The following is an 11,801-nucleotide window of genomic DNA, read 5'->3' as shown; positions in this document are numbered from 1 at the left end:
GGCCATCATGCATGTTTCCAAGGCGAACTTGAGCTGGGGTTGTGAGGTGAATTCCGGCTAGACTAGGGGAAGCCCCATGGCATCAACAGTGATGATCACATCGACCCACCATATTGCTCGCTTTGCCCCCACTCAAATGAATAAGTTCTTTTCATTATAATCTATATTTTTGGGGTACAATATTTCCCTAACAAATTGAATATTCAGGGTTATTTGAAGGTAGAGAATTTTCCTCCAAAAAAATTGTGAATTGGAGGTATGCTCAACAAGAATTAGCAGCATTACTAGAAGCAAGATCCCGTTGGATGAACATTTCATCAATTTGTAACAAATATTATTATACTTAACGAATATGAACGTTCTGTCTCACTCATAGCAACGAACTGCACGTTTTTTACATTATATTTTACCGACTCAGTTGATGAAATGCTCTTAGTTCCCTTAATCATATTGCAAATGATAACAAGTTAGCCCTTTTTTTCACCTAGTAAAGTGCTATTGTCTAGGAAACTTCATATGTATGTATATATATATATATATATATATATATATATATATATATATATATATATATATATATATATATATATATATATATATACACACCTTTGCTTTTTAATGTATAGGAAACTTCATCATGAAGTAATGCCCTAAAGACAGATTTAAATGAATTACATATCTTTAGTATATATCATACGACTATATAAAGTAGTACTGTAACTTGAAAGTTACACACACATATTTTGGTTCATTACTTTTTTTTAATTTATTCCAAAAAAGCAACAAACACAGAAGAAGAAAAAGCCAATGCTCGCAACTTTGGCCTAAATTGAATCGGCTTTGCTTGCATTACAAGCATAATAAATATCGATCGAAAAAAGAATTTTCTCTCTTTATTCTGTTTCGATTTTTTTATCTAACTTTATCATAAGTAATCTTTAATTTTATTTAAGTTTTGCTGAATCCTATGTAGCCGGCCCAAAATTTTTGCCCCTTCATTTCATAATTATCAATGAAGTACATCAATATGTACCTGCCCGAAGTTAAATTTTCTAACCACCACCGAACCATTATTTTTCTGTTCCACGATTAATTTATTTAAACATTTAAGTATTCCTCAATAAAAGTAACACAAATAGAATTGTGCGGCAGTTGGTACTTCCCCCACCCAAACACCGCCATATCCCATATAGCTAGGCAGAAAGAAATCATAGTTCCACATGATGAGAATTGTGTAGCAGTTGGTACTACCCTTGCATCAACTCGTAAAATTAGCATCATAACTGATGAGATTTGAATAATTTCTTTCAAATTTAAATAAAAATCGATACGATTAATATTTGAATATTCTGTTGTGAATTATGATTTTCTGATATTTTGATGCAAAATATTAGTCTCAATATATAGTTGATCACCACAGCTGAGTTGTTTACCTAAGCCATCTGAAAAAGAAATTATGAGATTTCTCAGGGGAATTGCTGTGGGCCGGAGGAGATCCCATGATCCGTAAAACTGCATCGGCTAGCATTTCTCCGAGCTGAACTTGAGCGGCGGTACTTAGATGCAGCCCATCAGGTTCCAGCTTCAATCCCTTGGCATCCACAGTTGTTACGTTTGGCAGTTCGTTCTCTAACTGAGCTTTTCTTATCATATCTATGTATTGTCCCAGTCCTGATGCAATTGCTACCTACACCACAAAACAATCCAAAATTATTAATAATCATATCCAAATGATAAAACAACCCTTTCCAAAGATCGTCCCAGTCAAATTTTATTTGAAATATATGTTTGTCGAAATCTTGCTTAATATAACAAATGGGATCGACATTAAACTCTGATTCGATTTGAACTCAAAATTTTTAGTTCTGTTTGAGAACTCGAGCAGTTCAATAAAATTTGAACTCGGGCTCAATTATAAAGCTAGAGGTAATATATATTTGGCCTTTCCAATTATTTCCCGGATGTGATCGAGACGATACCTGGATTATTGGCAGACTAGGTAACTGCAAATCAGACCGCACATCCGTAAAAAACTTTTCCAACCTCGTCCTATACAGCATAGCATCTTCTTTACTCAAAGAATCACTCTCACCTTGGTACCATAGAATCCCCCAAACCTTTCCTCCTCCGCGCGCTGCCGCCTCAGCCCGTCTCATCATTTGGTTGTAAAGTTCGGTTCCACGACCCCACTCAGTTATATTCGTGCCCCCAACTGCACTAGGGACCATACCTATTGTCCCGATGCTTGAATCCCTCTCCAGGAGTGAGTTAGCAAATGCCATTCCAGGCCCTATCCCACAAACCTTGGTAACATCTATATCATAATGAAGTGGCTCTTTAGCTTCTTCCCATTCCAACCCTGCATCGAGCCTCAGAATCGATGGATTGGGATAGCATTGAGGGGGCACGAATCGGTCCCAGGTGCCATTGATCACACCTCCTCTACCAGACATGTTGCTCTGTCCGGCTAATATGAAAATATTCTTAGACGATGAAGTGTTTTCATGTGAGAGCTTTTTGGATGTTGCCAAACTAGAGTAAGATAAAAGTAACGATAAAATAAGGGAAAACATCGTTTGTATCACAATTCCTGGCAGAATTATATTTACATGTAGATGGGATTTAAATAATGTTTGGAAGGAAAGAAACTACAGCTATTCAATCCTCTCGATGCGATCACACGACAAATTGAAACGACATACAAATATACATATATATATATATATGTATGCATAATATTATAAGGAGTATTAATTACATAAATAGTTTTTGAGTATATCAGGGAACTTCAAAAATTAAACTAAAACAACAAAAAGTAGGAGAAATTACGATTTCAATAATTTAGAGGACTAAAGGAAATGAATGATTGGACGCATGTTAATTGCAAGTCTCTTTCATTACACGGACAATGTGTGTGTGTGTGTAGCAGTGGATCCTATGAGGCCACAATTTAAATTATACAATATGAGAAAGTGCGTGTGTAACGAAAATATTTATAATTTTGATGAGGGACGGGATGCCTCCAAGGAATCGATGCACCCTAAAAGAGTGATAATTATAAAAATATATTCTTGTGTTATAATACATATGCAATGTCTAGTTTTCATCTTCCAAATTAATCGTTTTCCCCCAAAAATAAAGCAAATATAATCTACTTATTTCCGATCAATCTATTTTTGTGTGTGATTTTATGTGTTTCCAATATATAATCATTAAATAACTCAATTTTTTCACTCCTTCCCTAAATATTCTACGGATATATTGTATTTTAATTAAATATATCATCCTCTAAAATTTCAATATATAACCATCGCATGGATAAGCATATTTGTGGGTCCTAGTATAGACTAATCCCTTCTACTGAAGTTAGGATGAAATTTAACTCTTGCAGTTGAAGCCAATGAATCATACGACGTAGATGCATATTGCTGGCACATGAATATAGTAATTTAACCAACGTTAATTACTTTAACATGTGTACGGAAACTTCATATTTTCATCATATATTGAATATCCATTATCATGCAAGCCAATAGAGCGATAGCGAAATCTTTTCTACTTGCAAAATAGAAAAACCATAGGATTTCAGATACAAATACGATACACGATAGATTCAGCAGCATTCTCAAGCATAGGAAATTTCAGATAACTTAATTTGAGCATTTGAAAGATCAGTTAGATTCCCGAGCATCCTTACTTGCCAAAAATGAGGTTGGAGGATGTTTCCTAGGTATCTTCATCCTTAACAGTCGGGGCTAAGCCCTCGGAGGTCTGGTAATTCGACAGGAAAAACGAGGTTTGGTTCATCTGGAGAAACCTGCATTTCAACATGATTAACACCCCTGATGAAAATAAAATTGTGTACAAGAGTAACGATATATTACCCATTTTTCAAATTTGGGTTGAAGCATTTCAGATCAAATAATTTCAAACAAATTCTCTAAAACCACTGAGCTGGTTTGCATACTTTTGATTTTGGCGAATTTCAAATTTCTAATTCCACCACTTTGTTGTTTATATCAAGCATGGTACAAATCATTCGGTCCAAAATACAATCTTATGGGAAAAAATTCTCTAACCTGAGGCGCTTATCTTTCTTCAAACAAACCCTTGTTATTAACCTTTTGTTGGTTGAACTTCTAATGGACACTTCACATGAGCAACACGTAACAGTACACAAGAAATAAAATTCAACAGTCCTACTTGGTTAAAATTATCAGGGTCATTTATCATTCAATATTGACAAAGATAAGTTGTTTTAGAATATAGCATCAACTCTCACTGCAACTGCCATCATAAGGAAACTAACGAGTCCTATCCACAAGGTATATAAATAAAACCACAGAATACAAAGAAAATGAGATCACAACACCTGAGTAAGTCCTGTGATATTTGACATAGTTTAGTCAGCGTCTCCATTTCCATATGAAGGTCAGTGAGCATCTCTGGTAATTTAACTGGATTAAAGGGGAAAAAATCTTAAATATCGATATCATTTGAAGCATAGTTGCCAGGTTTAGCAACATTTCAAGCTCTAAATAATGAACAAAACGGAATCTATAACTATGCCTTGAAATCATGTGTATTTAGTATCAGTAAGACAAGGTCATCATGCCATAGCAGAACTAACATTCATAATTTTCTACAGTTACAGGCTTTGTCGTACCAAAGAGTCGCAATAAATGTTCGGCTCCATACACACTCGAAGGAGAGATATTATCCACGATCACTTCTTTGTGTTGCTGGCGTTCGTTTTCATAGAGAAGCACTGTCGGCAAAGCTTTGTCAAAGTAGTGACACAGCCCCTTGACAATCTCTGCAACTGTATCAACTGTCCTTCACTCACCAAAAAACATAAAAATAATCATTAAGAAATACATGGACCGAGTTAAATTACATACCAAAGTTATATGGTATAATAAACATTCCGATTTTCCAAACACGTACTCAACAAATTGATTCTAGAATTGAGGCAAAGATACAACTTACCAACCAGCTTCCAATGGGAATCTTAAAAGGAGCTAAAGATAAAAATATACATGAACAAAAAGTCAATGGAAAAAAGAAGAAACATTACTATATTTAATAGACTTACTTGCAGTCCTTCATCTTGAAATCATGATACTTTTTCAATAACTCATGTACACTAGGAGACCGCGGAAGTTTAACAAGCTGTAAGGAAAATGTTAAGAGGAGGATATTTCAATTAATCATCAATTAATTTTCAGGCCTACGAATGAGAAATAATGAATGCAAGTTGAACTTTCTTTTTCATGGCTTACCTGGTCGAGCTGTGTTATGCATTCATTATCATCTAACAGTTGTTTCTTTAGTGGAAGCGGAATTCGGATGTTCACAACCTTTTCCAAAGGGGCAACTCTATCATCCTGCCATTAATTGTTACATAGAAGTCCATGGCCTTAACTCACAGATGAGAAATTTATTCAAGAAACTATAAAGGAAGCATACATAATATGTCAAGCAGTCATAGCAAGCAGAGAAAACAAGGCGGAAATGAAGCAATATCGATTTTAAAAACCATAATGCTCCTACGACTCCACCTCCATCAGAAAATTACATAAAATGTCCTATAGTTAGTACTAATGGTACACAAACAAAAGTTGAAACCTACAGATTGGCCTGACTTCGAAAAAACTACCGCCCAAGAGATGTACCTCATCAATGGATTCATGCTTCCATTTCTTGCCTCTCACCCCTGTGGTGACATTGCAATCCAGATTCCAGTTCAGAAGTGATTTCACGAAAAATGCAGAACACGAGGACTTCAATTTTAACCATGAAAATTCACTGTGAATCAGGGGAAAAAACATCTCGAAAGGTGGGGCCGGGCTTGGCTTGATTCTGTATTTGGCAAGAGTGTCTAGAGCTGCCCATAGAAACAGGTAGGAAATCTTTCGCATGGTAAAATTTATTATGCGAGGCACATCCGTTTACTTCCACGAGAAAAGGATTGGGAGAAGTGAAGGGCCCCTTCAACCAGAGCACTTTCCACTGTCCCTTGCAGGATGGACAAGGTGGTGCACCATCGCCGTGAAAGACAATACATTCAGAAGATATAGGTATCAAGATGCATAAATGCGAGCTCAGGTTCCAAGTTAAAGCATAACAAATATGAAATATCCATGTAGTTTACCCAACTAAGTTTTGGCCATGGTCTTGCATGATTCTGATGAGACTTGCAAACTGCTAAGAAAAGTTCAATAATTATGAAACCGAGATGTAAAAACTCTAACCCGTAGAACGTTTAGGCCCCCAAGCTTCACATTCTTCTCTAAAGCAAGCTTCTGTTTAAGCTCCTTTTGCCTTTGAACATTTTCATCTGTAAGTTTCAACAGGCGATCAATGCCCAACCATTCATCCCACCTGTTAAAGAGGCAAATTAGAAATAGTACTTCCCATAGTTATTATCACAGAATCAAACAAAGAAAATAACAAATGCTTACATACATCTATCTACCAAATCAAGATACCCGTATTTCATTTTCCATTCACAATTGACATAACTTTAAGGAAAGGAGAATACTAACTCAAACAGAATTTAGACAAATCAGATATTTGTTGAAGCATGTATATCATAACTTGAAATGTGGGAGGGTCTGCTTTCTTCAAAGTAATAACTAATGATAAATACCCGCAAAGTTTGAACGAATCTTAAGTTGAAACATTATCCAAAAAATTACCTGTTGAAAATTAAAAAATCTCTAGGCTAGAAAAAAAATCAAGATATATAATTTTCAGAGCAGATGCGTTCACTCACTTTTTATTCCAACCCTGAAAAATAAAAAACAAAAAACCATCAGGAAACAATAATACAAGCTATTTATAACTGATACTACCCCATAGTTAAATTTTTTTGGTGTAGTTAGAAACACTAGAGTAGTGATGCAACTACAACAGCAACGGTTATAATAGGCTAGAATGCATCAGATAATAGGTGTACTCACTTGATAATGAACTAAGTGTATCCACCCATCTGTATGCATCTCAACCTTTTCGATCTTGCCTCCACAAACGAAAGTAAAATTAAAGGTGATTTTGTAGCTATAGTTAGGAATTAAGGCAACAATTATTTCGAAAATAATTGCGTTAAATTATAATTTCCCATCAAAATAATCACTGGAGGCGAATACAATCGGAAATCCATTTAAAAATGGAGACTTGACATTCAACTAAATGAGGGTTTTCAGTACAGACGGTGAGAAGGGTTGAATCGCACCTTGGCGTCGTATAGGCAGGAGCCATAAAAACCAAGGACTTTTTCCCCAACAAGAAAAGGGCTTGAATCAGTGGTTACGGCCTTACTGGGATTCTTCTTGCCTCCTATGACGGCGGCGGCGGGAACAGTGCCTGTATCGGGATCACTCGACGTCATTTTTTATTTTTATGATTTTTCTTATAGTGATCAAAAGAGTTTTTACAGGATTTCGTATAGATGTGTACTAGGTAACATAGTTAAATCATGATTTTTCTTTCGCAGACAAATTCAGAATTTAAAGTTCGGTATTGTGCACGATGAACATTGACCAAATACTTCGCACTGATATTTGCCAGAGTAAAACCATTTTTTCTAGAAAACAAATTAAGAAGTAAATTTGTTGTGTTAAGTAATTAAAGTAAACAAACCAATATTAATGTATTTTTCATAATAATAATAAAAATAATAATTTCTTTTACATTTTTCCATACATTTAATATAATATTTTTATTAGATTTTACATTAATCTCAAATATTTTTATTTTCTTACAGGATTGTACAAAAGGCACAAGCATTAACAAAATGCTCCCACTACACATTGTAACAAATACAAAAAAACACGTCTAGTGCAAATTATTAAATAAATTGTACAGTATTTATTTGTAAATGATACAACTCCGACCAAAGAATAATTAATCAAACAATACAATGTAAAAAAATTGAATCAAAGTATACATAAATCGATATCTTTAAGCACTTGCTAAGATTATCTAAATGAAAATTGTGGGTGCACCAGCTAGTTTCTTGCTCGTGCGTTGGGATCAGAATTCTTGATTCCATCTGAAGTTAATGAATTAGTGAATGCATGTCCGTCTCCGCCATGGCTTGGCCCTCCTGTTTTTATCGCTTCTACGTATAATTCTCCTAAAATCTTCTTGACTTCTGTCTCAATGGAGCTTTGAGGAATCAAGTTTTTGCGGATTACGTGCTTCGACCTTGTTAATTGATAATATGGAATTACATAGAGGAAAAATAAGTAATATGAGAGATTTTAGACCTGATCTGGTCATTTATTGCAAATTCTTGGAGATTTTGATCAGTTGGTTGTGGTGAAATATATAACAAGGATACGAGATTGTAGGTGCTTGATCAGTTTATATACAAGTCGATAAAAAAACGTGATCCGAGGAATTTGATTTATTAAATTAGGTGCCGCCATGCATAGACTTAATTCTCTTGTGGAAAGTTATAAAACTTGACAATAATTAAGGGGACAAAAGGGTTAAAAATTTCTTTAAAACATTTTTTAAAGATTTATTTTGAAAAATAATTGATGTCGATTTAGGTATCTAGTTGGTCTAATATTAATGAAAATTCATTTGAAATATAAAATCTTTAGTTTAACTACAAACGGTTCGGAAATAAAATTGTTGCCATATAAAAAACAGAACACAATTTTGAAAGTAAACCTAAATTGAACTCTTGCCACGGATTGAATGGTGTTTGTGCGACAAAGTGAGAGAACCTTCGGCGATATTTCATTTTTTTCTCGTACACTTTTTTCATTCAACTGCCATTCTAACCTAATCACATACGAATTATCCTATGGAATAATCCATTTGATTATTCTTTTTTTGGAAAGAAAAAATCAACTACGAGCAGTTATACCATTATTTTTAATGCTTCGAAAAAAGACAAGACTATTGCCACTTCATGGTAAAAAAAAAAAAAAAAATACATTCTGAAGTTCCATGCCAGCTCTTCAAATTGTACTCACTACTACTTATCTATAATCAATATAGTTAAATTGTGAGAGACTCTCGCATATTTTTATTTATGAAATGAGGTAATTTTATTTATATTTAAAATAAAAAAATTATTTTTCAATTGATAACTCGAATAGAAGATATGTCTCACAAAATTAATTTTTAAAACCATCTCATAATAGTTTTTGTGATTCGAAATCATGAAATCAAGATATTCTTTGAGAGAGTTTTTAGAAAAAAAAATTCTATGATTCTAAATGATTGAAAGTGTTTTAAGGTATTTGTAAATAGCTTCTCCTGCTTCAATTTATGTAATTTTAAACCAAAAACTATAAGCAAGATTGTGATGTTTTTTTTTTTTTTTAAATTTCTGTTTTTAAATAATATTTAAATATAATTTGACAATCGTACTCTGAAAAATTATCATATTCCACAATTGTCCACATTATTTATATTATTTTTTATAAATATTTTTGAATAACGTCGTTTAAAGTTAAACACCGTGTAAGGGGTGAAAAAAAGAGACAGGATGGAAGGACAAAGCTCCATGCCAAATTTTATCTTGTGGTCCGATGATAATGAACCTGGTCATATATTTTTATTTTAATCTTTCTATTTTCCAATTTTACCTTTCTCCTATATCTAAACACACCACACTTCCCCGCTATGACCGCCGCCGCCCCGCCCACCGTCGCCACCGAACAGCCCGCCGCCGGACCGTCGCTGGACCTCCGCTGCCCTCGCCGCCGAAGTGAGCAGAAGAAAAAAGGACAATTTTGTCCTTTCATCAAAAAATTCAAAATTATCTTACACTGAACAAATCATACCAAACAGTGAACATCATATGAGTACATTGCTACAACAAGCAGTTGCTTGATCAGTTACTTACGAATCAGTTAATTGATTTTATCCTCCAAACCAAACGCAGCCACATAATATATATCAGCAAAAATTTTTATAACCAAAATGTAAAAAATAGATGAGTAAAGGAGTACTGAAAACATCAATTTGTTTTTTATATTCAAATTAAAACATCTAATTAATATTAAACCACAATAAATCATATGAAATAAATTATTAATATCAGTATTAATAACTTAAATTTTGTAAAATTAATAAACAATATTAATAAGGATCAAATCAACAATATTAACATCGATCCACGACCTTTTCTTTCAAGGAAAACTAAAATCAACAATATTAATAAGGAAATTCACGTCGAAACAAACTTGAGCTGTAAATGTTCTCGTTCCTTCCACTCGCCGGGTTCGCAAGGCAAAACATTTCATTTTTCTCCAAAGATGGACCAAATCTCTAAAGGAAAGGTCAAAACAGTATGTGGGCGACGAGTGCATATAATATGAACAGATCGAAGTCTATAAAACCAGGCAAGCTAAAGAATCTTGATAAGTTGGTGTCGGTTTCATGAGGATCGGGGAAGTTGCAAGTCCACAAGATGAAGTGGACGATTGGGTTAGGCAGTCCAGGCCAGTGTCCGGATGCAAACCAGTTCAAAAGACAACCTAAGCCTATACTACAGCAGCATTTATTCCATGACACGACAAAAATACAATAGTTGCATATGGTGGTGGTGCAACTATCATGTCTATAACTAGTGCTCCGCAGCAGCATCAGTCGACAACTGCTCAATCTTGCACTCTTTGTCCGACGTATTACAATTGCAGTAACACAGAAACAAACTCACAAACCCAAACCAAAATAGTAGCATGGCAAGGCAAAACCGGAAAAAAGTTGGAAGATTGACTAAACAAATGCTGAAGCCAATGCCACAAGACGTAGCAATACTAATATAATAGCAAACAAGAGTAGATATCCGCAAAGAAAAATCATCCAGTGAAGATTTCATTCACTTACAAGATTATTTTTTTGTTTTTCAACAGGAAGGAGGTGTTCAGTCATCATCAACGACAGACTCGGTTTTTTCACTCTGAGGCGGAGCCGTGGAGCCAGCATCCTCCTCTTCCACCCTAACCGGCGCCTCATTCGTCGGCTGCGTCGCCGGAACCTCCGATTCACCAGATCTGGCCTTAACAGTTTCCAGCATTCTCTTACTGATCTCCTTAGAATAAACCTGAAGTATTTCGATGCCGTCGTTGTCGGCGGTCGCTTCTGCCCCGACAGTCTCGAACGCCTCCTCCTCGATGCGCTTTGCCACGTCAACCGCCTCATCGCGTGGAATGGAGCCGTAGCGCTTGGAAAGGATGGAGGGGGTCGTTAGGGTCTCGATCAGGCGGTTCCTCACGGCGTCGCGAGTGCGCTCAGTGGGTGGCCAAATGCTGAAGGAAGCATTATTGTACTTCGTGGCAGGGGTTGTGGTGGTGACGGATTGAGTTCCAATTTCGGTCATTGTGGCGGCGGAGGGTGGAGGAGCTTGGGGTAACTCTGGATCTTGAGTCGGCGGATGATCTTGGATTTGGAGAATTGGATTCTGGGCTTCGATTTTGTCCGACATTTTGGTAAGATATATTAAAGCAACAAGAACAAAAAGCTGATAGAAATCTTATGTATGTATGTTGGTTGTGCGGAAACGGAAGATTGGATGATGGGCTGATTATTAATATGAAATCTGTGGGCTTGGGCCTCAATTTCTTATATGAAATACGCAATACTTTGATTGAATATTGTAGCTTTATGATTGATTTTGAATTATAAATTTAGTTAATCGAAGTAATTTATCCAAATATATACTACGATATGATACGTTTTGAAAATATTATTTCGCAAAATAATTCATATGACCAATAAATTAAGTTAATCACATAATAAAAAATTTATGGAGGCAGAGTACTAAATAAATA

At 35.2% G+C, this 11,801-nt stretch overlaps 2 protein-coding genes across 12 annotated transcripts; both read right to left on the bottom strand.

The window, feature by feature from the left end:
• Positions 1 to 1,342: 1,342 nt before the first annotated feature.
• LOC140816460 (probable carbohydrate esterase At4g34215) lies at positions 1,343 to 7,598 on the bottom strand. 11 transcript variants are annotated; one of them, XM_073175740.1, is made up of 10 exons: positions 7,238 to 7,594; positions 6,966 to 7,019; positions 6,779 to 6,792; positions 6,255 to 6,384; positions 5,283 to 5,387; positions 5,096 to 5,172; positions 4,667 to 4,836; positions 4,373 to 4,457; positions 3,698 to 3,817; positions 2,355 to 2,467 (listed from the first exon to the last, which is right to left on the bottom strand). In XM_073175740.1, the coding sequence occupies exons 1-9, from the start codon at positions 7,391 to 7,393 to the stop codon at positions 3,727 to 3,729; spliced, it is 882 nt and encodes a 293-aa protein (XP_073031841.1). In that variant the 5' UTR covers positions 7,394 to 7,594; the 3' UTR covers positions 2,355 to 2,467; positions 3,698 to 3,726. The 11 variants fall into 11 exon arrangements, 10 of the variants coding, with proteins under 10 accessions (XP_073031842.1, XP_073031846.1, XP_073031844.1 ...); XM_073175739.1 differs by having other exon boundaries at positions 2,404 to 2,532; XM_073175738.1 differs by lacking the exon at positions 2,355 to 2,467 and having other exon boundaries at positions 3,534 to 3,817; positions 7,238 to 7,593.
• A 3,128-nt stretch (positions 7,599 to 10,726) lies between these two features.
• LOC140817411 (MFP1 attachment factor 1-like) lies at positions 10,727 to 11,521 on the bottom strand. Its single transcript, XM_073177080.1, has one exon. The coding sequence runs from the start codon at positions 11,453 to 11,455 to the stop codon at positions 10,895 to 10,897; it is 561 nt and encodes a 186-aa protein (XP_073033181.1). The 5' UTR covers positions 11,456 to 11,521; the 3' UTR covers positions 10,727 to 10,894.
• Positions 11,522 to 11,801: the final 280 nt, after the last annotated feature.

Source organism: Primulina eburnea, chromosome 16 (assembly GCF_022965805.1).
Source record: "Primulina eburnea isolate SZY01 chromosome 16, ASM2296580v1, whole genome shotgun sequence".
In the NCBI taxonomy this organism is placed as follows: Eukaryota; Viridiplantae; Streptophyta; class Magnoliopsida; order Lamiales; family Gesneriaceae; genus Primulina; species Primulina eburnea.
The sequence above is the reverse complement of the archived record's forward strand: the minus strand, read 5'-3'. Positions and strand labels throughout refer to the sequence as shown.